Source organism: Marmota flaviventris, chromosome 3 (assembly GCF_047511675.1).
Source record: "Marmota flaviventris isolate mMarFla1 chromosome 3, mMarFla1.hap1, whole genome shotgun sequence".
NCBI classification, from domain to species: domain Eukaryota; kingdom Metazoa; phylum Chordata; class Mammalia; order Rodentia; family Sciuridae; genus Marmota; species Marmota flaviventris.
The window spans coordinates 36688031-36715647 of NC_092500.1; the positions used below are offsets into that span (position 1 = coordinate 36688031).

At 33.4% G+C, this 27617-nt stretch overlaps 1 protein-coding gene across 1 annotated transcript in view; it reads right to left on the reverse strand.

The window, feature by feature from the left end:
* Positions 1–18071: 18071 nt before the first annotated feature.
* The window catches only part of Mettl25 (methyltransferase like 25), a 107807-nt gene continuing 98261 nt past the window's right edge, over positions 18072–27617 (reverse strand). The window contains exons 10-12 of the mRNA XM_027920012.3: positions 20626–20700; positions 20005–20076; positions 18072–18299 (exon numbers count right to left, since the gene is read on the reverse strand). Coding sequence (XP_027775813.2) covers positions 18207–18299; positions 20005–20076; positions 20626–20700 — 240 coding nt within the window. The 3' untranslated portion in view covers positions 18072–18206. The remainder of the gene's footprint in view (positions 18300–20004; positions 20077–20625; positions 20701–27617) is intronic.

Here is a 27617-nt window from a genome sequence, read left to right on the forward strand (position 1 = left end):
GTGAGGAGGTGCAGAGTCCTTGGCTGAAGAGGCCCTCCTGGCAAGGGCCTTCCTCTGTCCTAGGCCCTTCCTCAGCTTGTGCTCTCACTGTGCCTCCTTGGCTTTAGCCAGTTCCTTTCACTCCTGCACTGGAGGGTGGAACATGACTGTGCACTTAAATAAGTGGTACAAGTGGTAGACACAACCAGATTCTGACTCACAGACCCCGTTTCTCTTCAGTACCTCAGTTCATGTGACCCAACCTGGCTAGAGCAGTTGAGGTCCTCTCTGGCCCTTGATTAAATAAGCTATTTATTACATCCTAAGAGACATTCCAATTTAAACTGTCTTTAAAGCCTGGCAGCAGCAGGGTTCCCTCAGTTAATTAGACACTAACAGACTCTTTAGCACTGTTATCAGCTGTGACAGCCTTTTCTGCCTCCTTTCTGCCAGGGTATTTGGAACCATACCTCTGGGAAGGACTCCATTTTCATTTTGCTTACCAGTATCTAATGGAGCAAATTCCAGATGCCTATTGCCCAGCATTCTTTTGAAGATACGTATGTAGACAAAAGCCTTCCTATCTGGGAATTTCTCTGTCGTTCAGGAATGGTATCCTTCTCTTAGTTATACTTCAGGGACACAAGTGGCTTACCTTCAAAGGCTTCTGCTTCCTTCCACTGAGGTGTATTATAGTCTTCTGAAGAAGATGGTACCTTTCTTGCCCTCATTGGGAGGGCGTTTTTTTTTGGGGGGGTGTTTAAAAACTATAACTATAAATCTCCTGATTTCACTTGCCTGACATTATTCTTTTCTCTCAGAGGATAGGCTAGTCCCCCCTCCCCATGGAGGGTCAGCATATTCATTTCCTTTCTTTGCTCCAAAGCATGTTCTGAATGCCTTCACTGAGAAGCATAGGATAAACAGTTAAAAGGACATATTTTATACTCCTCCAGGTTGAATACTAAGGTTCAAAAATTAAGTGCAGTAAAGTACTATTGATGCTGTCATAGGCATCTCTTTGGAGGATTGTTGGGACATAATAAAAATAAAGTGATTTAAATGTGGGGACAGGATCATAAATATGGATGGAAAACAGAGGAGTGTTGACAGAAAGAAATAGGGATGTTTGCCTTCTTGAAATAGGGATCAGGGAGAGGAAAGTCCAGACGGAGGCAATGACTTGAGTTGCTGTGGGAGTCACAAAAAGTCCAGATAATTTGAAACATGGGGTTGGGTGGTACGTAGAAAGAGATCATGCTGCTGAAGCAGCCAGGGAAAGCATCATAGAGGATTTGATGGACATGCTAAAGTGCTTTCCTGTAGATGACGGGAGCCATAGAAGAGTGATAAGCAGGATTAGGAAGAAACCAAAAGAGAAGTTCAGATGGTATGACCAGATAGTAACAGTGGGACTGCAGAGGAGAGGTGGTCAAGGGAACTGTTGGAGGTAGAATAAAACAGACTTTTAAAGTTTAAATGGATTGGAAGGAGAGAGAATTATAGGCTGATCTTTGGCTTTTAGCTGAAAGTTTCCTTCACTAAAAAGGAGTCTTACGGGAAGGGCACACTTGACAGAAATGTTCAATTTTAGTCGTGTTGATTTTAGAATTATAATTATATCCATCACCCCTTTCTTAATCGTCCTTGTGGTTAGAGAAGAAATCTACTTCAAAAGCATGGTATTCAAAGTCCTCCAAGTGTAGGATCCTGTTTATTCAAGCCTCTGGTGATGTCACACTGTTTTAGTTTTTTTGTGATAATTTTTTTCTAGTATGTATTGAAAGATTGCTTTTCCTTTTTTGGTACTGAGGATTGTACCTAGGGGTACTTTACTACTGCACCACACCCCCAGTCCTTTTTATTTTTTATTTTGAGATAGGGTCTTGCTAAAGTTGCTTGGGGCCTTGTTAAATTGCTGAGGTTGGCCTTGAACTTGTGATCCGCCTGTCTCAGCCTCCAAGTCACTGGGATGACAAGTATGCATCGCCACACCCAGATTATTGAAAGACTTCTATATTCAAGGATTTCTAATAATTGATCTGTTAAGTCTCAAAATACTATATGGTCAGCTACTGCATTTCCATCAGTTGATGGATGGGGAAACAGAGGTTCAAATAAGTAACTTGACCAAGGTCAAACAGCTAATAAAGGATAAAACTATGATTTAAACTCTAGAATTCCATGCTTTTACCTACCACTTATAGCACTACTTACCCTTTAGCTTACCTCATACCCATCCATTTAATCTGGCTTCTGTTTCCATCACAATTTTGAAAAAAAACTGCTCACACAAAATATCAATGATGAAGTTCAAAAGGAATTTTAAAATTGTCATCTTGCTCTTCTCTCAAATGCTTTCAACCACTGGTCACTCTCTAGGCCTTGAAATGGTGTCCTCCTTGGTTGATGTGGGGTTATGTGCTTGGTCTTTATCTTTTTCTCTTTGGATGTTCTTTTTCAGCCTGTGTTGTTTATCCTTCTCTACAGAATCTTCACATTGGAGTCATTGTAAATTCTGGACTAACTTCCTCGTTATCTCTCCCTATACTTTTTTATACTGAGTGATGTTTCCACATCTTATCTTCAATATTTATGTGATAATAACTTTTAAACTTGTAAACAAGCACCCTTCTGTGATATAGAATTATATAGATCAGTGCTCCTTTAACATTATTTGCATGTCTCAATAGCATCCTAAATTCAACATGTCTAAAATGGCATTTGCAGTTTTTCCCCAAAATATTGTTCTTTGCATACCCTAGTGTCCCCATTCATCTAGTCCAAAAATAGAGGAATGAATAAAGTCCATTAAACTAAGAGTACTAGGAACACAATAATAGTCTATGTTAGATTTATTTGCTAAGTATGGCAGCCATAATGAATGCACTCCGGAGGAACCACCGGTTGTTCCAGTAAAAGGGAGTCTGCAGGAGACTCTTACAGAATTTTTAAAAATTTTTATTTGTTCTTTTACAATATATGACAGGGCTGGGGTTGTGGTAGAGTGCTTGCCTGGCACATGCAAGGTGTTGGGTTCGATCCTCAGCACTACATTAAAAAAAATAAATAAAATAAAGGAATTGTGTCCAACTACAACTAAAAAATATTTAAAAAAGATGTACATGACAGTAGAGTGTATTTTGGTATATTATACATAATAGAGTAAACTTTAATTAAGATCCTATTCTTGTGGTTGTACATGATGCAGTTACCCTGGTTGTGTATTCAAATACAAGGATAGGAAAGTGATGTCCAGTTAATTCTACTGTCTTTTCTATTCCTCTCCCCCTCCCTTCCCTTCATTCCCCTTTGTCTAATCCAATGACCTTCTATTCTTCCTCTCCTCACACTCTCTTGTTGTGTGTTAGCATCCACATATCAGAGAGAACATTTGGCCTTTGGTTTTTTGGGACTGGTTTATTTTGTTTAGCATGACAGTCTCCAGTTCCATCCATTTACAGCAAACACCATAATCTCATTCTTTATGGCTGAGTAATACTCCACTGTGTATGTATACCACACTTTCTTTATCCATTCATCTGTTGAAGGACACCTAGGTTGGTTACATAGCTGTTCTATTGTGATTGAGCTGCTATAAACACTGATGTGGCTGGGTCACTGTAGTATGCTGTTTTTAAGTCCTTTGGTTATTGACCAAGGAGTGGGATAACTGGATCAAATGGTGGTTCCATTTCAAGCTTTTTGAGGAATCTCCATACTACTTCTCATAGTGGTTGCACCAATTTGCAGTCCCACCAGCAATGTATGAGTGTACCTTTTCCCCTACATCTTTGCCAACATTCGTTGTTACTTGTATTCTTTGTAACTGGCATTCTGACTGGAGTGAGATGGAATCTCAAGCGCAATTTTAATTTGCATTTCTCTAATTGGTAGAAATGTTGAATATTTTCTTCATATAATTTTTTACCATTTGTATTTCTTCTTCTGTGAAGTGCCTGTTCAGTTGCTTTGCCTATTTATTGATTAGGTTATTTGTTTTTTTGGTACTAAGTTTTTGGTGTTCTTGGTATATCCTGGAGATTAGTGCTCTGAGGTCAAGGTGGTAAAGATTTTCTCCCATTCTATAGGTTCTCTGTCCATATTCTTGATTGTTTTCTTTGCTTTGGATTTGAAATGCATGCTTATAGGAAGGACTCAAAACCAGGAGGTCCTGGTGTGGTCTGGATGTTCTCAAAAGCTAGAAAAATTCAACAACTCCTTAATTTTTCTTTTTTAAGTATAGGAAGCAAGAGGATTAAAATGAGCCTAGAGTAGTTATGGATAAGAAGTAGCACTCGGGCTGGGGATGTGGCTCAAGCGGTAGCGCGCTCGCCTGGCGTGCGGCCCGGGTTCGATCCTCAGCACCACATACAAACAAAGATGTTGTGTCCGCCGAGAACTAAAAAATAAATATTAAAAAAAATTCTCTCTCTCTCTCCCTCTCTCTCACTAAAGAAAAAAAAAAAGAAGTAGCACTCACTCACTCATGTTAATAAGAAGAATGGATGAAAATGGTTTGCTTCGTTGTAGACATGTAATTGAATGACACTGTCTGAACACTCTTGGTAATTATTATTTATTTTGAATTGTAGCATCTTCAAGTGTTAGCTAGGTTATTTTGGGAAAAGTGACTTTAATTTTATAATATAAAATTAAGGAAAATATCTCATCATTTCGGAGAGAAAATTCAAAATTAATTATATATGATTTTGGTTATATACATCTTTTCCTCATTTTAATAAGGAGACATTCTTAGGGTTAGTGTCTAAAACAAAGCAAAATATTATTTTACTTTCTTGGAAAAAAATCTAGTTGAAAGATTATGAGACCTACCTATTTAGAAGCATAAAGATATTGTCAACTGCTTACAGTCTCTAGGATTATGTGTCCAGTAAACTCTTTCTTTTTCTCAAAAGAAAACTGAAAAAATGGAAGGAGAACATTACAGAAGACCCTCAAATAATTAAGGGCCTGTATTGGTTGTTAGACTTTTAAGGCAGAATGCCTGACTCCTCTGATTTTAAAAACTCCTAATTTTACCACTTAAGAGTTTCCATATTACTCCTAGTTGGAGCAAATTGCTTGACCTCTTTGTATCTCTATTTCCTCTTCAGTACAATAACAGAAGCAATACAGTTCCTTCTACTTAGGATTGTTGTAAGGATTAAATAAGTTAAAAAACATAAAGTGCTTAGAACAAGCACCTAGCACAGAGTAAGCACCCAATAAATATTCAGTTGGCATTATTCTTATAATTCATCATGTCATTTGGAGTTTAAAAAACCTTTTAAAAATTGAATTGTTGCCAAGGACACTGGTGTATGAATGGTTTGAGCCTAAGAGAAATCTACAATTGGAGTCACCTCCAAAATTTTAAAAACAGATCTGGTCACTCAAGAAGATTCCTTCAATGAGAGCTGCTCAGATGCCAGCACACTTGGGAAGAGTGAACCTGGAATTATGTTAACATATGGGAACCTTCTACCACGACTGAGATGGGAAACATCAATTAGAACAGTAAACTTTCTAAACCATCAAAAAAATTGATGGTGTACTCCTGTGTGCCAGGAAGGGGCTTATATAACACCTTTGGACTGAAAGTAAGAGGCCACTAAAAATGGAAATTCTGAGGGGCTTCATGAAATCTATAAGTGAAGTGACCTCATTCTTCTATTGCTGTCAAGCTGTCTATTTTGACATCTATTAACTAATACAGGTGGTAAAGTAAAATGTTTTGATTATGAAATATTTAAGTTGGGCTTCTGTGTCTGTTCATAATTTTACCTAGGCTGTATGCATTTTTGCATTTCATAGATTAGACTTGGATTCCTTGGGGCAGAAAAAACAGTGTATAACACATATGAAGTCACAGGTTTTCCTTTACATGGGGCACATAGAAAGTGCTATGTATTCATTTGGCAACTGGTCATTTGTGCCTTTTCTTTTTTTTCCCCTTGAGATGGGAACTCAATATGTTGCTCAGGTTTGTCTCTAACTGCTAGGTTCAGTGATCTTCCTGCCTAAACCTCCTAGTAGCTGTAACTACAGGTGTGTATCACTGTGCCAGGTACTCATTTGGGCATTTTTATGGGATATATTTGACAAATTTATACAGAAGACTTTAGTTATCTAAATTGGTTTGTCAGATCATTAGTAGTTTGCTTATCTATGTTATCTGGTATTTTATGTAGAAATGTCTAACTAGGCAGGGAAATATTCAAGGTTTGCAATTCATTGTCATGAAGTTATCTACAGATCCTGTATTTAATTACCAATGATTTCCCAAGATGGTGGGTTTTACATGCAGAGCAACTAAATTCAACGTCCCATACATGTGTTTAAAAATGGAAATTTGGCCATGGAAATTTTAAAAAAGCTTAGAAAAAAACAGCTCTCAAATAAGAATGCATACAATGCCTGTATCAATCCTACATCTGGTAATATATCCTCTGGAGAGGAAATAACTGGAAAAAAGAAATAGTTCTTTAGGCTAAAGGCACTCATAGCAATCTTAGGTTAATAGCAAGAAATTAAAACAAAGTAAAAGGCTAACAATAAACTAATGGGCAAATGTATATCTTACATTAGGAGGAACTCATTTGAAGTCTTAAAATGACCATCATAAAGGCAATACAAAATCACAAAAATATAAACAATGTATGCCTTCAGATGAAATGAAAATCTCTGGTCAGTGGTGAGAATCTGAATAAATATATTTTCTTTGATTCTTTTTCCTCTGACAAAAAAGGGAAGTAAACAGATTTAAATGGTATGACCACATTATGCAAGAGTCAATTTTCTTGCTCATTTTTCATGGATTTGCAATAATGACACTTTGTATGTTAAGTTAATTTGAGCTTTGTATTTTGATTTTCTTAATAAATTTTGTAAAAATTTCAATGCTACCTTTATGAATATGAAGGTAGGAGTAAAAAGATAATCATAATCAGAGATTAACAGGAAAAACACAGCATGTAGTGTGCAGAGAGCACCAAAAGATAGGAAGAGCTTTTGAAGAGTTATATGTTCTAAACTGCAATACACAGAATTTACAAGTTGGATTTTTTTGCAGATATATAGAGAATGCAGAACTTTTTATATTCTTAAGTTTTCCTTCCAAATTAAATCTTTTACATTACAATTAAAAGACAGAGCCAAAGTCAATTTTGTGCAAAAGCACACTTCCTAGACCAAAATACATTAACAAATTTTCTTGAAGCAGTACCGATTAAAGAATAAAGATAGACTGTATTTGGGAAATTCTGATCACCTTTGTATTTGTTCTTTGACAGTGACCACAAACAGGGTGGTCCAATCTTTGATACAGATTTCTTGACCATGGGCAAAGATGTGGGTCCTTATAGTGAGTACCCTAGAGTTTGGTATATGCCCCAAGTTTGCAATGTGGTAGACTCTATGAAGCTTGATAAGGCCCTTTGGGTTGTTGAGCATAAAGCTATCTAAGGAACCACTTAAAGTATTGATTCTGACTGGGTAAGTCTGAAGTGAGGACTGAAATTCTGCATTTTAAACAAGTTCCCAGGTGATACTGATGCTGTTCATCCCTGGACTACATTTTTGAGTGTTAAGACTCTACGCTAACTTTACATGAACAAACAGAGATAAGTAGAGTTCTCAATATAATCTCTGTTTCACATATTACTTCCATGAATGGAAACAAACTTTGGACAAGGAAGCATATCATTGTAGTGGATTCTAATGTAAAAAGAACTTTTACTGTATATCAGAAAAAGTTCTTACAGTTTTTGACACTTTAGCGTCTAGCAAGATCAATATTGTAATTCTAATGTGTAAGTTTCAGATATTAATATTTGTCCACCAGCTTTTTGGAATATTACTGCCTTAACATTGTGATGTTAACACAATTTAACAGATGTGGACATCTGTTTAGTTGACTGCTTTTGAAAATTTGCTTTGGAATTTCCATTTCAATATCTCCTTATAGAACCCCCTCGGATTTTTTTTTTTGGTTGCCCTTGGATATAAGATTTGTAAAATGCTAAAGTATTTAAGTATTTAATAATTAAAAATTACCTTTAGTTTCATTTTTAGTAATTATTTTATACTTTATTGAAAAATAAAGTCAACACCTACACAGGAAGATTCTTGTTTTCTATAGATCTTCATAAGTAAGTTATAATTAACACTATCATAATATTCAATCTTTTCAAAAGTAGCCTCAGGCTAACATTTTAAATTGCAAAGTTCTAATTATAACTTATCATAGACTTATGGGACAACAAAAGTGAGGTCTGAAAGACATTACCCAAGGTAGTAAAAACAATATACATTACTTGGAATCAATGAGATTCTTTTCACTGAATCAATTTTTCTTGGCCCGTGAATGGTACCAAAATATTTTTAAAAATATATTTATTATAAGAACATGTTTGTATGAAAAATACATTTACACTTTTTTTTTCTGAAAAAGTAGCATACCTTAGTTCTTTGTCCTACCCAGGTTTGGATATCACAGAGCTAGATAAAAGGAAATAACAAAAGAGAAGTCTATATACAGATATAGGGCATTCAAATAATTATGCTTCCAAGATAATTAAATTCCTAGAGTTAATAGGGAACGAATGAGGTTAAAGTATTATTGCTTTTTCCCTGTATATCTATTACTATTTATATATAAATGATCCATATCTCTAGTGCATATTATTATTTATTGTTCTGATGACTGAGATAAGTGTGAAAGTCTCTAACAGAGTGCCCAGCTCATAGAAGATATTCAATAAACTTTTGTTGGATTCGAATACATCTTCATTGATCAGAAACACATACAACCAGTACTTCTTCTTTCAAAAGTTCTAGAGATTTGCTCTCCTGTTTCGTCTTTCCAAGATGGCACTTCTACTTTGGATCCAACAAACAATTATCTTCTCCCTCTTATGCATTAACATCTTATAGAGAAATTGGGATCTAAAAATCAGGGCATACATTAAATATATGTATATAATGTAATTCCAGTAGGCTAGCTAATATGATTTTTAAACTTAAAAAACATTGCCTCATTTATTTAACTAAAAAAAGTTCCATGAGAATTAGTTTTAATTTTCATAATAAAAAGAGAATGATTTATCCTTGTTTTGTAATTCTAAAGGCAGAAGCTATGCTGTTAATCACAACAGTTTTAGTATTTACAATGAATATATCAGAATAAAAAAGTTACCAAAATATGGATATCAAAGCTGTTCTGAAGACCTAAGAAATGAAACTTTTATTTCTTCCCAGTTAGGGTCTCACATATGGTAAGCCAATGCTCTGCTGCTGAGCTACATCCCCAGCCCAAATATAAAACATATTTTTAAAGAATTTTAAAGACTGCTAATCTGCATGACAAACAGCGTTTGATATTAGATAAAAATTAGCTAAGAAATAATTTATCTTGCAAATGCTTTCAGTTCTCACACTCAGAATGTTAACCTTCAAAATCTTTAGCACTCATTCTTTAGTATAGTATAACTGGCTGTTAAGAAATGGCTTCCTGAACTTTTTAAACCTATTATAAGCTGGTAATGTGAATGTAAATGTACTCTTCAAAGGCATTTTTGCTTATGTAGAAAAAATGTTTAACATCCTATATACTACAAGGGAATCCTCTTTGTCTTTAATTTTATTTTTAGTTTTGTCCTTTTTAGTTAGTTTAAATGGAAATTAGAGCACTAAATTTTTTTTATGATTTAAAATCTCTCACATGAACTTTTTATTTAATTATTCTCACAGAAGATTTACCTGCACAGAAGTATACTGTCTACTAATTTTTTTCTATGAAAATTTAAAATATGCTGAAGCTACCAGAACACACACAAAAAATCTGTTGTTATAATCAAATGGATTGCGAATTGTTTTATCTTTCCTTGAAATACATTATTTGAGTATACTTTGCTAGATGAAAAACACCATTCAGACCACGTCTTTTTTTTAAAAGAGTTACAGCAATATTAGAAGTCTCTTGACTTTTTTCTGCGAGGGCAGCTAATTCAGAATATCTGTGCATTTAGTTCAGTATGATTAGCTGAGGCACACAAAATCCCATGCTGATTGAATGGAAAACAACATGGTGAATTTTCAGTTGGAATCTGCATACTTTCTCTCCATTTCTAAAATGTAGCATGTTCAATCACACCTAACTCAGTACAAGTTAAAGGCGTTTCCTCTCATGAGATTTAAATACATGCTATTTTGTTCTATGCTGAAATGTGTTAACTATCTTATGCTGGATTGTGAATTGGAAAATTCTAGTAAAAACAGTACCATTTTTTAAAAAGGTCTTCTATTGACAGAACATCTGCAAACTTAATGAGGCAACCACTGAGATAATACATCAACTAATAAATTCCCATACATGCAGACAGTAGCATCACTGGCCAAGTACAAATCATCTGGGGAGGTTGGGGGGCTTGGAGTTTCTTTAGTCACAGGCTAACCAGAGTACATATTTCAATCTGCAGATTATTTCTTAAGCAATCCTACTCTATGAAAACAAGCTATTCTATGGAGCACACTTAAAAACAACTTAAAGGAAAATATAATTAACAGGGAGAATGGGATAGAAGTAAAACATTCTAGAACATGGTTCTTGGTAACAGATGTGTGTTTATGTAGCAACTTTCTTTTTCTACTCCCCAAATTCATTATCAAATGACTAAGGCATTACCTTAATTCTTAAATGTACCTATTATATATGTTTCAATGACTAGATTTATAACTCCTTAAGATTAGGAACTATCAGTTTTTAAAACTTTTACCCCAACTTTTAGAGTCTACTACTATGTATCTTAGTCACATAGTACTTAACTAACAAATAGTGATTGATCAAAATATATGCAACATCTACAAAGTACTTTTATTGAGAGGTAGATAACCACAAAAGATTAATTACAGGTGCAATTAAATTGCTATATAATTATGAATAATTTATTTTTCTTCTTGAGGTAATCTGGCATATTGTGTTTCTCTGAGTAAAATTTCCATTTTATATAATTAAAAAAATTTATTGACAAAAATTGTTCATAATATTTTTTATTATTTTTCTAGTTTCTAAAGAAATTTCCTATTTTCCCTTTTCTATTCCTGATACTGGTTATTTGAATGTTCTTTTTTTTTTTTAAAATGAATAGTCTTGCCAGAGTTTATAGTTATCTAAGAAGCAACTTTTGGCTATATTAATCACCTCTGTTTTTTTCTTTCATTGACTACTAATTCTTTGATTTTCAGAATTTTTCATGATTATTATTTTTTTAGTTGTAGATGGAGACTATTTATTTATTTATTTATTTTTTGTGGTGCTGAGGATTGAACCAAGTGCCTCACACATGCTAGGCAAGTGTTTTACCACTGAGCCATAGCACAGCCCAGAATTTTTCTTTTCTAATATATATGTTCAAAGATAATGCTTTCCATATAGTATAGTTTCACTTTATCCCACAGGTTTAATGTGTAACTTTTTCATAATTCAATTTCATTACTTTTATTTCATTTTCTGATCTCTATTCTGATTTCTTTGACCTAATAGATATTTACGAATCTTGTATTGTTATGATTCTGTTTGTTTTCCATCCAATGAATGGGAGCACAAAAATACTCCCAGCATGATTGTAGATTTACCTTTTTCTCTTTGTAGTTAATTTTATTTCTCAAAATATTTAATGTATTTTGAGGTTATATTACCAACAGGATATGACTTTAAAATTATTATATCTTTTCCTAGCAAATTTGAAACTTTTTTCTTAAATTCTGAAGGATCTGTCTTTAAAGATACTTTTTGCCCAATGTTAATTAAAATATTAAAGTCACTTTGATATCAATGTAGCTTTTGATGAGTATTTGCAGATATGCCTTTTTCTTCCTATTAATTTTTTATTTTATTTATTTATTTAGGTACTAGGGATTGAAACCAGAGGGGCTTAACCATTAAGTTTAGCCTCAGCCCATTTTATATTTTATTTAGAGACAGGGCCTCACTACATTGCTCAGGCTGGCTTTGAACTCATGATCCTCCTGCCTCAGCCTCCCCAGCTGCTGGGATTACAGGTATGTGCCATCACACCCGGCCTTCCTATTAGTTTTGAACGTTTTTGTATCCTGTTTCAGATGTCTCTTTTAAATATATACTATTAGACTTTACTTTTCCAATGTCTTTGTTTTTCCTTTAAAGGATTTAATTTACATGTAATGGGATTGCTGATATATCTGAACTTTCATCTGCCATCATATTAGTTCTCTTTATGTGCTGTGACCTATGTTTCCTTTCCTCTTTTTTCATTATCTTTATTTGGGGAGGAAGAGATTGAGAATCAGTATCTCATGATCTCAAGGTAAGTAGGTTCCCATACTGGGCTCCATGCCTCATGTTACATAGAATGTGGAAGTCCTTTCTGGTGTCTAGGAATAGCTGGATTATGAGTAGAACTCATTTGGATTGCTCTCCTCCTAGCCTCTACCTCACATGTAGACTCAAACATCAGATGTTTCTCCAAATTTTGAGAGTTATTCCAATAAAGTCAATCTATACCTCCATATGGGGACAGGTTACAGTTCCAGCCAAGTAAACAGATTGCTCCTGATGGCTAGCACTCTATTTCTTCCATAGAATTCTGCAAGATTGGGCTGTCAGCAGTACAGACCCATATGCAATGATTCACACTGTTTATGTAGATGAAAATCCTGCCAAAAAATCTTTGCCCAGTGCTGCTCTTCTTGTTCTAGGGGTGACTTTGTTGATAATATTTCATCATTTCATTTGCTTCCTTCTATTATTTTGGGGCTATATTCTTTATAATTGTTCTAGATTAGTGTTTTAATTCTTCAGAGTTATTTTCACTAGGAACAGAAATGTTTTCTTCTTTTTACCCTAGCACCTAGGAGGTATTTTTCAATTGTATTCCATTCCATTATTTCTGTCCATTTTCAGTGTAATGGTATTTTTGTTTTCATAGATTTTTTTAAAAATTTATTTTTGGCCAAATTTTTAAGACTTTCATGTTGTCTCTGGTTCCACCAATATTAATATGCCTAGATATATTTTGTCTTTTAAAAAATTTTCTTTCTTGAATCTATGGTTCTCAGTTAAAAAAAATATATATATATATACTTAGTCATTATTTCTTTGAATATTAGTGCCTCATTATATTCTTGCCTTCTAAGATCCCAAATATATGTATGTTAGACTTTCTTAATGTATTATCTATGTGTCTTATACTGTTTTCTGATTTCCCCCCCTATCCTTTTATCTCTGGGCTTCCTTCTGGATATTTAATTCTGAATTTCCTTTCAGTTGTCTAATGAACTAAATTCTTAATTTTGATTAATGGTATTTTTTAACTTCTAGCTCTTCCATTTGATACTTCTTTATAGTTTCCAGTTTTCCTGAAATTCTTAGTCTTTCATTTCTTGACTATGTCTCATAAATGAAATATATGGAAGCCCCAGGTCTACTCTATTCTGCAGTTTCTCATATTTCTTAACCTCTCTATAAGTCAGGTTATTTTTGCTAGAGTGTTAGATATTTATTTGCAAAACTGTAGAAATAATGCCTGATGAAAAATGAGATTTTTTTTTCAGAGATGATTTGCTTCTGCCCATTTCTAATCTATATAAGGATAATGACATACCTACTTTATGAACTGTTGAGAAGATCAAATGGTTTAATAAATAAAAATTTCTTAGGACAACATTAACAAAAACAAAACTCAATGCTTTCTAGAGTGGTGATATCCATCAAATACTACTTTCTATAAGACATTTTGGTAAGTAATTTAAGGTAGGTGATACATGTATTTTGCAAGTACTCACTGTGAGTATTTTACATTGCAGGCACTGTATTAGGGGCTGGGTAAAGAAATATGCTTAACCTTACTCTGGGTGATGTAACCCACCATGATTTCAGAGTGGCAGATATGTAGTTGAGTCCATTTTTAGATGTTACATCTGAACACATTCTAGGAGCTTCATCTGTGTTCCTATCCATTCTAGGCATCCGGGAGACTAATTATTAAGGCAGGGTTACTAGTAGTAAGTTTTAGATTAGAAGCTTGTCCACCTGTATCTACTATGTATGTCTTTCAGTTACACACATTAACAAAAGAATTGATGACAACAATATTCTTCAGTGGCTTTAGAATGATGAACTAAAAAGTTAGAGAAATCGATACAAAATGTGTTTTACGTTTTGAAAAGACACTTCAAAGAATGCAGAATAGCAGAAAGCTAAAAGAAAAAAGAGTAGTCAATTTAAGCTCATAACAATTTAGTAAAGGATGGAATTTCATGCCTCATGAAGATGACTCTGGAATAACTATGCATGTTAAAAGGGGCAATAATGCATATTAGTAATAGTAAATAATTGTTATGTGCATTATCTGGAACCACAAATCAAAGAACAATCTTCAGATACATGTAATGTGGAAAAGCCTTTTTCTATCAGTCTCTGCATTTATACCTATAGATACAGAGCAATCACTAAGTCAGAAATGATATAAATAGGAAGTAGGCAGAAATTATCCTAGAAATAAATATTAGTCTGAAGACAATACATGACCTCAGCAAATGAAATTACTGTAAAACTACTTTATGTAAGGTAATGTTCTCCAACCACTAACCAAATGCACTTTTATATGTGAATAATTTCACTGATTTTAACTGGGTACACTGAAAATGCATTTGTAAGTTGTTCGATTAGAATTTAGAACACACTTTCCCCCACAAAATCAGTATTATAAATATGGCTAAGTTCCCATTTCTATCTCGCTAGGTCATTTAACAAATGCAACTATTAAATACTATGCATTATGTTCCAAGAATTAAGTGTTTACATTGAGAACTGCAACCATCTGCATCAGCATGACAGAGCTATCGGGTCCTAGAGCTGAAACCCCTGTGTCAACATGATTTATTTGTTTGTTATGGGAACAATTTGCCTAGGAAAGATAAGACTGTATACCAATAAATAACTTCATTGTTTGTTTCAGGAAATTCCTATATATTAATTTATCTCAGACAAACAATTTTCTCACCTTGGCAAAGAGTTCAGTAGTCAAGCAACAGTTTATTTATCAAAACTTATCTCAAGACCCTTGTGTTGCTATATATACTAATCCTAGACAATTATGTCACCAACCGGTTCAAATCTTAGTCTGTTCTCTACATTCGAGCCCAGACATCCAACTCCTATAAATTCCTCCCGATTTTCCCCCTTCAGAAACACTGTCAAGACTGTTAAGGCAGTGTTCTCTATACCTGTTTTTAGTTTGTTTTGAGCTGCTATAACATGATACCAGAAACTGGATAATTTATATAGAATATAAATGTATTCTCTCACAGCTCTGGAGTCTGGGAAGTCCAAGATCAATGTGATGGAATCTGGTATGAGCCTTCTTATTGTGTCTTCCCATGGTGAAAATTAGACGGGTGAAAGAGTGAACCTACTGCGACCAGTCTTTATTGCAGCACTAACCCATATATGACATGGGGCCCTCTTGAGCTAAACCTCTTTCAAAAGGTTCTACTTCCCAATGCCATTCCACTGGGGATTAAATTTCCAATACATGAATTTTGGAGGAAACAAAAACATACAAATCATATAACCAAAATTATGACTAAATTCCTTTTTTTTTTTTTAACAGAGGAGAAAACTGAGGCACAAAATATTCTAGGCCGCATGAATCTAAATTCAGATACTCCATAAGCATCCCTAATTTAAAATTTGAAAACTGAAATGCTTCAAAACACCAAAATGTTTTGTGCACCAATATGATGCCGGACATGGAAAATTCCAGACTACATAACTTTGTTTCCTATTATTAAAAATATTGAAAAAGTTACCTTCAGGCAATGTGAATAAGGTATGTATACACCATAAACGGACTTTCTGTTTAGACCTGGTTCCCTTCTCTAAGATATCTCATTATGTATATGCAAATATTCCAAAATCTGAAAAACATCAAAAATTTATTTATATATCTATCTATCTATATCTATATCTATTTATCTATCTATATATCTATCTAGTTGGACACAACATCTATTTTTTTTATTAATTTATTTTTATGTGGTGCTGAGGATCGAACCCAAGGCCTCACACATGCTAGGCAAGCATTCTACCACTGAGCCATAACCCTAGCTTAAACATCCAAAATTTAAATCATGTCCTGTCTTAAGTATTTCCGATAAGGAACACTCAACATGTAATATTAATGAGTTCCTCTTCCTCTTGTTTATTTATCTACAGACAAGATATCCTTACGATCTACCTGCCTCAACCTCCCAAGTATCTGGGATTACAGGTGGGTACCACCATGCCCATGTTTTAACTTATAGAGAAGTTTCTACAAAGTTCCCTTGCTGATGAAACAGCTTTAACTTACTTTTCTAAACACTGTTTTCTAAACACTAAACAAGAAGCCCTTGTCTTTATTATTAAGAGAAATGGATGCTATATCAATATTTGAGTATCAGGAAAAGATTGTAAAATTTTACATAAAATTATGAAAGGGAAGAAAATAGGCTAGAAAGGTTTTCTGCTCCTTCTAGGATAGCCAGCTATTCACACAGAAAACAGTATAGGAAAATAAAAGAACAGTACACTGCAACAAACAAGCAATTTATCTCAGAATAATGAAATATGTAGTTAAATAGAAACTGGAGAAGATTCTCAGCCAATTGGCATGATAGATAACTGAACTTATAGTGTGTGGTCACTTCCTTCCTTCCATCTTTCCTTTCTTTCTTTCTCCCTACCATCCTCCCTCCTTCATTCCTGTTTTCAACTAGCTGCTAAAAGAATTAAGAGGAGACAGGGAACTTTATACTAGATAAATCAGGCTCACAACAACTGAAATCTGCCAATCCACCTTGGTATCACTTAAGGTGGGTCAAACATGCTGTGCCTCCTGGTGTGACATAATATAAAGTATATATTATCTGTGAAGTATTTTTGCCAAAAGACCAAAACAAACATCTAACAATAACCTGAATTATGTTTAAAAAGACTTCTTGAGCCAGTCACAGGTATGTGATTGACCAGATATTACTACAGAAAAAAATCCTTAGCTGCTAGAAATATATACTAGTATATTTATAACAAGTAACAAACAGTCTAGAATTTGCTTTAAGATTCTTCAGCAGGGGTAGGTTTGGGTGGAGTATGTATGTGTGTGTGTGTATTTATATATGCAGAGATGGAATAAGATTGGCAAAATGTTTTGCAGAACATAAAATGCCAAACAATGGCTTTTTTTCTCAGTATAGTAGATGTACACAATACCTTATCACTTATATTTATATTGGCTGCAAACTCAATAATATTACCATCCAAAGCAAAACGATAATCCTTCTCATCCAGAGAAGAGACTCCAAAATTTAAGAATTCCTTTCTCTACTCTAAAGAATTCGAGATGCTCTCTAGCTGAGCATCAAGAGTCTCAGTTGTCCATATCCTTTGTTAGATCAAGTTTTCTGCTAATGAAAGGAAATTGTTCCATACTGGGCAGGGTGCTGGCCTTCCATTCAATCTTGCTTTACTGAGACTGGCTTTTTATAGCGTACAAGGTAATTCCCTTAAATGTCAACCCATTCTTAATTTTAATAAGATAAAGAGCCTCAAGAGTACTTAAAGTGATTCTCACAAGATGCACACTCTTTTAAGGGAGCATAATATTACCTTATGCAACAGATTAAAATGGAGTGTAAAATGTGCTTTATGCTAGGCACTTTTTATAAATGGAATGGTTTGTGAGTATTTCTTCTCTTGAAATATGGATTTTTCTTTTACGGTAATGTGAAAAATCCTTCCAAAATGTGGAGGACAATGCAAATGATTCCCAACATTTGACTATATCTGAACCAGTACCTTTCATCTTTTTTTTTAAGTAAATATCAGTCAAAATATAATAGTATATATGGAGGGTCTCAAACATTGAGCAGGAACAAAGATTCAATCATACTGTTCTATTGATATACTAGTTTAGGAATCAGATTGATTCTTTCACAATATTTTCACAAGTTCTTATTTATATATGCTTTCTCATAGAAAAATAGATTATGACTTTCTGTTGTTAGCCATTATTTATTTTATTGTTTATGTAAAAATATAGCAATTATTTTAAAATATTTACATAATAACACATAAATGTTTAGAAAAGCAAGGTTATCAACAAGTTCTGCAAACATGTATAACTAATAACTTGCTTCATTTGAAATCATTGCTGCTTCTTCAGAGCAATAACAGCATAACATCTGGGAGATTTCACAGGATCAAACAACTTCACAAGTGCAGACCATGCAATATCTTCCTGCAAATTGATAAGTGATTTAGATATACAACCATTTTTTGAACAGAAAAGGAGAGGTGACAGAGACTACATACTGTAATATTATGGCTGGGCATGGTGGCATACTCCTGTAATCCCAGCCTCTCAGGAAGCTGAGGCAGAAGGATCAAGAATTCAAAGCCAGCCTCAGCAACTTAGCGAGACCCAGTCTCAAATAACAACAAGGGCTGGGGATAAAGCTCAACGGTTAAGTGCCCCTGGGTTCAATCTCTGGTACCAAAACCAAACAAACAAAAAACCAAAAAATAAAACCCACGTAAAAAACAAACTATAAAAGAACACTATTCTTTGTTGAATAAAATTAACATCTACAGTTTCACCTTCAAGGAATTATGCTGACAAAATAAAGTAACACACAGATACTGAATTACAAGGCCTAATTGCTGTGACTATGAAAAAATGCCATAATCAAATGTATAGTAAATAAATAATTTTATGATGAAACATTCACTCTGTGCAAGATGGCCAATGAGGTGGGAAAATTTTACATAAAAGAAACAAATTGCATACAAACTGCATTTGTATTTTTTTTACAATTTTAATTAAAGTTTAAATAATGTGCACACACATATACCTACAAATTTCATATATTTGAGTATAAGCATAAATAGAAATATACCAAATACTTAATAGTTAATGCTCAAAGGTAGGATTATTACTTTTAATTTACTTTTTAAAAAATATTTTTATACATTTTAGATTTGTAACATAAATATGTATTACTTTTAGAATATTTAAAATAGTAAACATAAATTATTTATGCTATTATTGATCTCAACTAATCTCAGTACATATTGTTTTGCCTAACATTGTACTTAGTTCAATGGAAATTGTTTTGAAAGGAAATTAGTACCTGTTTTGGCAGGGACTAATTGTTCTGTCACCTACAACTTGCATATCAAGGCTTTTCAGTGATTTGAAGTTAGCTGGCCACTTAGGAAAGCACATCACTATTTAAATACTTAAAAACTGTTCTTCTTGCATAAAAATATAAAATAGAGTAAAGACCCATTTATTAAAATCCATTTGTTCCAGCAGGAAGAAAAAAATTGTTTTAAAATAAAGGGTTTACAGTGAAAGCATTAGGCCTAATCTTGGAATGAGTTTAATTTAAATAGTTCACAATAATTTAAACAAAGCACTCGGTGGGATCTGAAAAATATATTTTCCCTAAAGATAACTTAAAAGACAATATTTTGTCATTCGACATAGATGAAATAAGATTATGGAAAAAATAAATAATCTTCATTAATGAATTTTCTATACTGCAGAACACATGATATGTTCAAAAATCCAAAAGTGAATTAATTAAAAGGCAAAGTCTTACAAAATCAAATGTGTACATAAAATTTTTTATGTCTGGCCTTTATTAATTTTGGCTAAACAATCTGTCATATATGGCAGCATGTGTTCACCGCCTATGTATCGTAATTACCATACAATTAAAAGAATGTATACTTTATTAGAGTAGTTTTTGTGAAGACATCTGTTGTACATATGTTTATAAACTGACAAGAAGATGGTATAAGTATCTTAATTATAAAAATATAATGAAAAAAAATTACCTTACTAGCTTTATGTAAAATAACTATCCTCACTATTACTGGACTCGCATTACTACATTTAATAAAGATTTGTTAATAATTTAAAAAGTAATGTAATTTACCTGCTCTTTAAGGTAGCAAAGTCGATCCAGAAGAATCAATGTTTCTATACAAGGAGCCAGAAATACTTTCAACTAAAAGAAGGCATAAGAAAAGAAAGTGGTACTTAAAAAAAATCCTATTTCCTTAACATTTATGTTTAAGAAAAAGCATCTAGAGTTTACATAGGCCAATTCCGAATACTCATTGTGCATCTTCAGAAAATAAATACTGCAGAGATCAAAGGTTTTTCTTTAATAATGGAAAAGAATGCCCTTCAAATGACTTTGAGGTAGAATCCAACAAGCAATCATATGGGAAAACTTTTAAAGGGGTCCTAAGAATGAAATTCATTAAAAAGAATGCTTGTGAAATAACTGCATCGAGACCAATATGTCTTCAAAGGACTCTAAAACGTCTTTCCATGCATTTATAATACACTTTAAGAGGAATCTACCATGTGCTCTCTTTATTACATTACTGACACCTAATATAGTTCTGAAGTAGGAAATGATCCAAAACAGTTTTTCTACAGAATGAGAAAAACAACATAGATTGGTTGGCTCCATAATAAAATTTAATAGAATGGTATTCAAAGTCTAGCAACGTATCCAATTTAATATGTTTAAATATAAGATATTTACCATATTGAATGCTTCCAGCTCATTCATTCTAGGTTTATACTTCTCATAGTAGTCCATTATAATTTTTTCTGGCAACTTTAAGATAAAAATGATAATAAATTTATTAATAGTCAAACACAGTTAAAATTTTTCTTTATCAAACATAAATATTATGTTAACTTAAAGTAACCTTAGGTGTTTTGAAGAGCTCCCTCTAGCAAGTCAATGTAACTGCTGAAGCACTATAACATTGAACCAAGTTAATGTAATTAAATTCTTTCACTTAAGTCTGCACTGATAAAGGTTATTCAGCATCATAAAAAAATCACTACTATTTTGATATTAATTCAATACATAGTAATTAAATATTTACTTTTACTTGCTAGTATAATATAAATAAGGTTTCAATGAATATTTTTTGAATACAATTAAAGTTAGAAACACTACAACTATATCCTAGAGAAAGATTTAAAGACTACACAGCAACATAATGTCATATTTCAAGTAATTCTTTCTAACATCCACTTAACATATTCATCAATAAACATTACTTTACCCTTTTTTTTCTAAAAGATATACCCATAGTATGCTGACCCCTCCTACTCTTAGAGGCCACTTTCTAGTCCATGCTCATGTTTCTGCACCCACCAGTTTAACTTTATGTTTACTGAATCGATTGTTACCATTTATAATCTTTTTATGCCTATTATGTTATTGTAATAATATAAATAAACATTGCATAACCAATGAAAGATGAATGCAAAAGGAAATGTTTTCGTAAGTTGACCGACTTTGTGAAGGGTTTCACAAAGGAGTCACCAGAAAAACACTACAAATTACAAGTCAAAATAAATGAAAGACTGGATCTATAAAAAGAGTAAAAATTCTGAAAGGATTTGTCAGATTTCCTGGCAAATACCTAAATGAATTTTTTTCCCCAAAGTCTGTCCCTTTTCTTATTGCACTAAAACCTATTTTTTAAGAGATTTTTTTTTTTTTAATTAAGAGCTTCACAGTTATACACAGTAGTTGGGTTCATCCAGACATATCTATACATGCATGATAATTGGTTTCAGTTCACTCCCCCTTACCCTCCTGCCCTCCCTACACTTTCCCATTCTCTTTCCTCTACTTTATCAGACTTCCTTTAGGTCTTCTATTAATTTATATTTGATTGGTTCTATATGTTATTCTATCCTTCCCTCCTGCTTTTCTTTATTTTACTCTGGCTTCCACATTTGAGAGAGCTTTGAGTTTCCAGTTTGGCTAATTTTACTTAGCATGATATTCTCCATGAACCTATTTTGAATTTAAAAACTATAAAAAGGGAAGCAGTGAAGAGCAAAGCTCTGTGTCATCACATTTCGCATAAAACCTTCCAGAAAAGATCTCCCTCTTGGTATAGACCTTAAGAAGATTATGTACCCCTCGCCCTTTTAAAACTCTCACCCATCTTTGAATTAAATTGCGTATCCTCTAGACCAGGCTTCTACAGTAGAATGAATTGGTCTGAATTCAGGCCTGTATTTCAAGGCAGCAAAAACTCTCATTTCACAAAAATTGTGTGTCTGAACCACAGCCTTTAAACTTTACTTCTCTGCTATCATCCTCAGATTAGCTGTAAAGTGACACCCTTGAACGCTTAATCTTTACCATTCTGCTTTCTACAAATGTGATTCCTTAGATTCTCATTTCTCTGTGCTAAACTAGAAAGAACTGTCCTCGATTGCCTTTGTTGCAATTAGGAATTGCTGACTTTGCTTTTTCAGGGGATGCTACTATGGAGACCTGTATTCTTTTGGTTTGTCTGAGATTTGTAACCCTAGGATTTCCTCTTTGCCTCTTTCTACATCCCTTTTTTATATCCAATGTACTTTGAAATACACATAGTTTGAGATTCAAAATGCCTCTCGATTTTATCAAAAAGGGAGTCTGTGCTTCCATTTCTCATTGTATTTGTTGCTTTTGAGTGATTCTGGAGAGAAAAGGGGAGAGCACTATCTTTACTCTCTTATTTAAAAATAAGTCTGTTACTTTAAGTGAACCAAGGCTGGCATTATATAGATTATACATTACCCTATGTTTGATGCAAAAATAGTGAAGGTAGACCTTCAAGCAGTGACACCATATGCAAACCTTTATGTATACAAAATTAAATAAATGGCCCTCTTCTTACATCAAAAAATTGGTGAATAAAAGGTATAATCATGCATTTGTAGGAGAAAAATTCAGTGCTTAAGGTATGATTCCAAGCTTAAGTCAACTTTTTCAATCAAATGTTTAAAAACACTTCAGATTAGATCACAGAGATTCTAAGAAATTTTAAAAATGAAGATACCATCCCACTTAATGTCAACATCAATCTTCAAGACACATATATTTAACAGGTGGCATTACTGAGTGTTGAAATCAGTGAGAACCTACGAAGGGTCAACTTTACAGAGATTAAAAAAGGCATCAGAACTGAGGCACTGCCCAGCAGAGGTCATAACTTAAGCAAGGCCATATACAAAAATTTATAAATTAAAAATGTGAAATGTGAAATGAATGACAGATTGGAATACTGGACATGAACTACTTGCTCCCTGCTGTCCAAAGCCTATATTCTAGGAAAAGGAATTAGCACGAGTTGTGTAGTAGGTCCCTCCCTGGCTTTGGGTCAGGGACAAGGAGATATACAGTTCTAAAGAGAAAATGGGTTGGAGACAGTAAATGAGCAATCATGCTCAAGCACTTTAGTCTACACCCACTTCTTCACAATTTCTTGACAGCTATTTGACTTAACCAAATAGGTTAGAGAATATGTTGTACTACCCAATGTGTATGTTTCATATACTTGACCAACTTCATCCTGCCTGTAAGAATTACAAAAGTCAAAGATGTAAGCATTCTTTCTTCCACTCTTCATTAAGACTCATCATTTCTTGAATTTTATCTGCCTTTAAAAAGGCAGATTCAAACTTCAATTCTTCAATCTGCTTTAGATGTACATTCATTTTTGCCAGGTGCAGTGATAAACTCCTATAATCCCAGCTACTCAGGAGGCTGAGGCAGGAGGATTCCAAGTTCAATGCCAGCCTGGACAACTTAGACCCTGTCTCAAAATAAAATAAAAGGGCTGGTGGTATAGCTCAGTGGTAGAGCACTTTCCTGACATGTATGAGGCCTTGGGTTCAATCCCTAGTACCACAAAAAACAAAACAAACAAACAAACAAAAAAAAAACCAAAAAATCCTTTGTTGTAAGTATGAATTTTCTTCTTATTCTTCCTCTTAGGCTTGCTTGCTTGATGATTGTTAGTTTTGTAAAAAATGTCAAATAATTATTCTTTTTTTGTGTGACGTCTCTTGTCATATAAGTATAAAAAAATACAATTAGACAGTATAGATTGACATTCTTCCCCAGTTTCCTAGATTTTGGTCTAAAGAATTCCACTTAACTTCACATCTCAATCCTATTGTCCTTAGTATTCAAAGAGATAATATAAATAAATAAACCTTTTAGTACCATATCTGGCATAAAGCAAAAGTTCAATAAACATTGGTTTTTCTCATATTATTTTAAAAGAAATAAACGTACGTTTTAGGTTTAAAGAAATTTTGAAGACAGTACAATTTCCATGTATTCTATCTCTACTACTTCATGTTACATTATGCTACATTTGTAATAATGAAAGAACCAACATTGACACATTAACTAAAGTTCATACTACTCTCAGATTTTCTTATTTTTTACCTGTGTCCTGATTTTTCAGTTCTAGAATCCCATCCAGAATACCACATCACATTTAGACCACTTGGTTTTGATAGTTTCTCAGACTTGCCTTGTTTTTATGATCTTGATAGTTTTGAAAAGTATTGGTCAGATATTTTAGAGAATGTTCCTACATTTGTACTTCCCCCACATTTTTTATTGGTGCATTCACATTCATACATCTACACAACATAACCATATAATTTGGCCAATTTCCCCAGAACTCCTCCATTTGGATGTGTTAAATTTTTTCCCCCGTTATAAATTAGGGCTATAGTTTTTGAAAACAAGATCACAGAAGGGTCATGTTCCTTACATCACATCAAAAGTATGTATTTCCCATGTGACTTATAATCCTTTTCTTCTTCTTCTTCTTCTTTTTTTTTTAAATTTAGGAAGGCAAGATAAGATTTATCCAGGAAAGCAAGCAACAGAGCAGGATATACAAAGGAAGAAAGAATGGAGATACTTGAGAGTAAGGTATGCTTTTGGGGTCTTGGATTCTTTTTTTTAATTGGTACATTATAATTATGCATGAGTGGTATTCATTATGGCATATTCATATATACATATAACATAATTTGATGAATCTCATTCTGCAGTACCTCCCTTTCTCTCCCTTTCTCCCTCCCTGATGTGGTTGCTCTACTCTTTTGATAATTTCCCTTCTATTGACTTAGTACTTTTGTCATTGACCTTGACTACCTAGATGCAATAGTGTTTCTTGACTATAAAATTCCTTTTTTGTCCCCTTTTCCAGACTCTAGGGAAAAAAGTCACCATGTACTGACTACACTTAATGAGTAGGAAGCTATATTCCATCTCCTAAAGGTAGAATACCTACACAAATTATTTGGAATTGTTTTCCACAAGAGATTTGTCTCTTTTTCACTTATTTATTTATTCTATTTTTTAATTTTAATTTTTTTAAAAACATTTATTGTTTAGTTATTGGCAGACACAACATCTTCGTTTGTATGTGGTGCTGAGGATCGAACCCGGGCCGCACGCATGCCAGTCGAGCGCGCTACCACTTGAGCCACATCCCCAGCCCAATTTAATTCTATTTTTTAAAGAGGTATATGTAAAGGACTCCAGACAAGCAAAGGTGGACCTTACAACAACTTCATGGAAAGCAGGTAAACAAGTTGTTGGACATCCTCCCCACATTATATATCATTAGAGGATGACTTGGTATTTGAAACAGTCTTACCACTAGATGGTAGAAGTGAAGCTGCCAGTATAACCTTGACTACATCATAATGGGCTCAAAAACTATGGTAGATAGTTATGGAAGTGAGGTTCATCAGCTGATTGTGCTAAGGAAGCAAGAAGAGACAAAACCAGAGACAAGGAGACTGAAGTGATCCTGATATTCTTAAGTTAACAGAGGAAGTTATCCATACTCTTAGTCAAAAAACTACTGTTACTATACTCTTTTGTAAAACATAAAGCAAAGTTGATTCCTATGTTTATTATTTTTAGAAGTGATAGAATTACATATGTAGCTAATATTTTTAACCTTCAAACTTATGGGTAGTAAGACAGGATTGCTTTTAAAAAAAAAAGAAAGAAAAATAAATTTCTTATCTTTTCTATTGCATACCTGTTTAATTACTAGCTAATGAAAATAAAATTTAAAATTGCTCCTATTTAAATAGTAAAATTTACATATATTACATTTAGCTCATATTCTAAAAATAAGTACTGATACATCATATAATTATTATATCATTATTACATAATAATTATATATGTATACAATTATACATGTATAATTATTACAATTATTTCATATGAACTGCTATTTGCAGATTTGTATACTTCAATAATTCTAATAATCTAAACTAATATGGCATGTAACAATGATTTCTCCTGTATTAACAGCAATATTAATAACATAATTAAGTCTCAGTCTAAAATGATGCAGATTTAACTGAGATAAGATTTGCAGGCATGAGAAATAATGCTTGGGGGTTTAATCATTAAGAACTTATATTCTGCAGTACTTCTGGGTAAACATCCAAAAGAAGTAAAAATCATTACTTTGTAACAATATCTATACCACCATGTTTACTGCAGCATTATTCACTATAGTAAGATATGGAAACAACCTAATGGTCTACTGATGAATGAATGAACAAAGAAGTTGTGGTATAAACACACACACACACAAATATTATTCAGTCTTCAAAAAGAAGTACTTTGCCATAAAGCAGTCAATATTCTGACACAACTTATTGTTTTCAGTGGTACAGTTAGGCTTAACTTTGTTATGGAATCTAAACATGCTTTAAAAATAGGGTCCTTTACAAAGGGTTGAAAGAATATCATTCTTAAGTGGTTGCAGCTATCCTAAATGAGAGGTTCAGGAAGGGATCATTTTGAATAGAAAGTTTAAAACCTCAATCACTGTTTAATCCCCTAAAAATGGGATTTATGATGAGAATGGTAGATGACTACAAATGAAATCATTAAGATGACAAATGTTGAAGACAGTGGTTCTCACGTGGGGTCAATTTTGGCCATGTCTAGAGATTTTTCTTTTTCTTTAAAATGTTTCATCATTATGCTACTGCTGACATCTAGTGGGTAGAGGCCAGAGATGCTGCTAAATGTCATAATGCACAGGTCAGTTCCTCACAACAAAGAATCCAAATGCAATGGTGCTGAGTTTGATGAATTTAAGCTCTATAATAAATGTCAATGCTGTCTTTCACAACTGACTTTTATGAGTTACAGATTAAACTTGTAAGCAGTTTGTAAGGCACTTTTTATCCAATACATGCTGTTTTGGTGTCCTTTGGAATGATGATTTAACTGGGAATGTTTTGTTTGCTTTTATATATAATTTGATTTCTTGTGGGTAAGAACTTATCCAGAGTATTTTAGAAGATTTTCTAGATACTTAGCTTGTTTACATTGTTTTAAATGTGAAGAGATATATTTTAAAGATTATAAGACATCAGTGCATTCACTACACATCCAATTACATATAAATGCTTGTAAAAAATGATTATGAGCAGGGTGTTGTGATGTATACTGTAATCTCAGTGGTTCAGGACGCTGAGGCAGGAGGATCTCCTTAAAGCTAGCCTCAGCAACTTACGGAGGCCCCAAGCAACTCAGTGAGACACTGTCTCTAAAATAAAATACAAACAAGGGATACATGTGGCTCAGTGGTTAAGTGCTCCTGGGTTCAATACCCAGCACAAAAAAAAAAAAAGAAAGAAAAGAAATGATTATGAATTTAGTCAAAG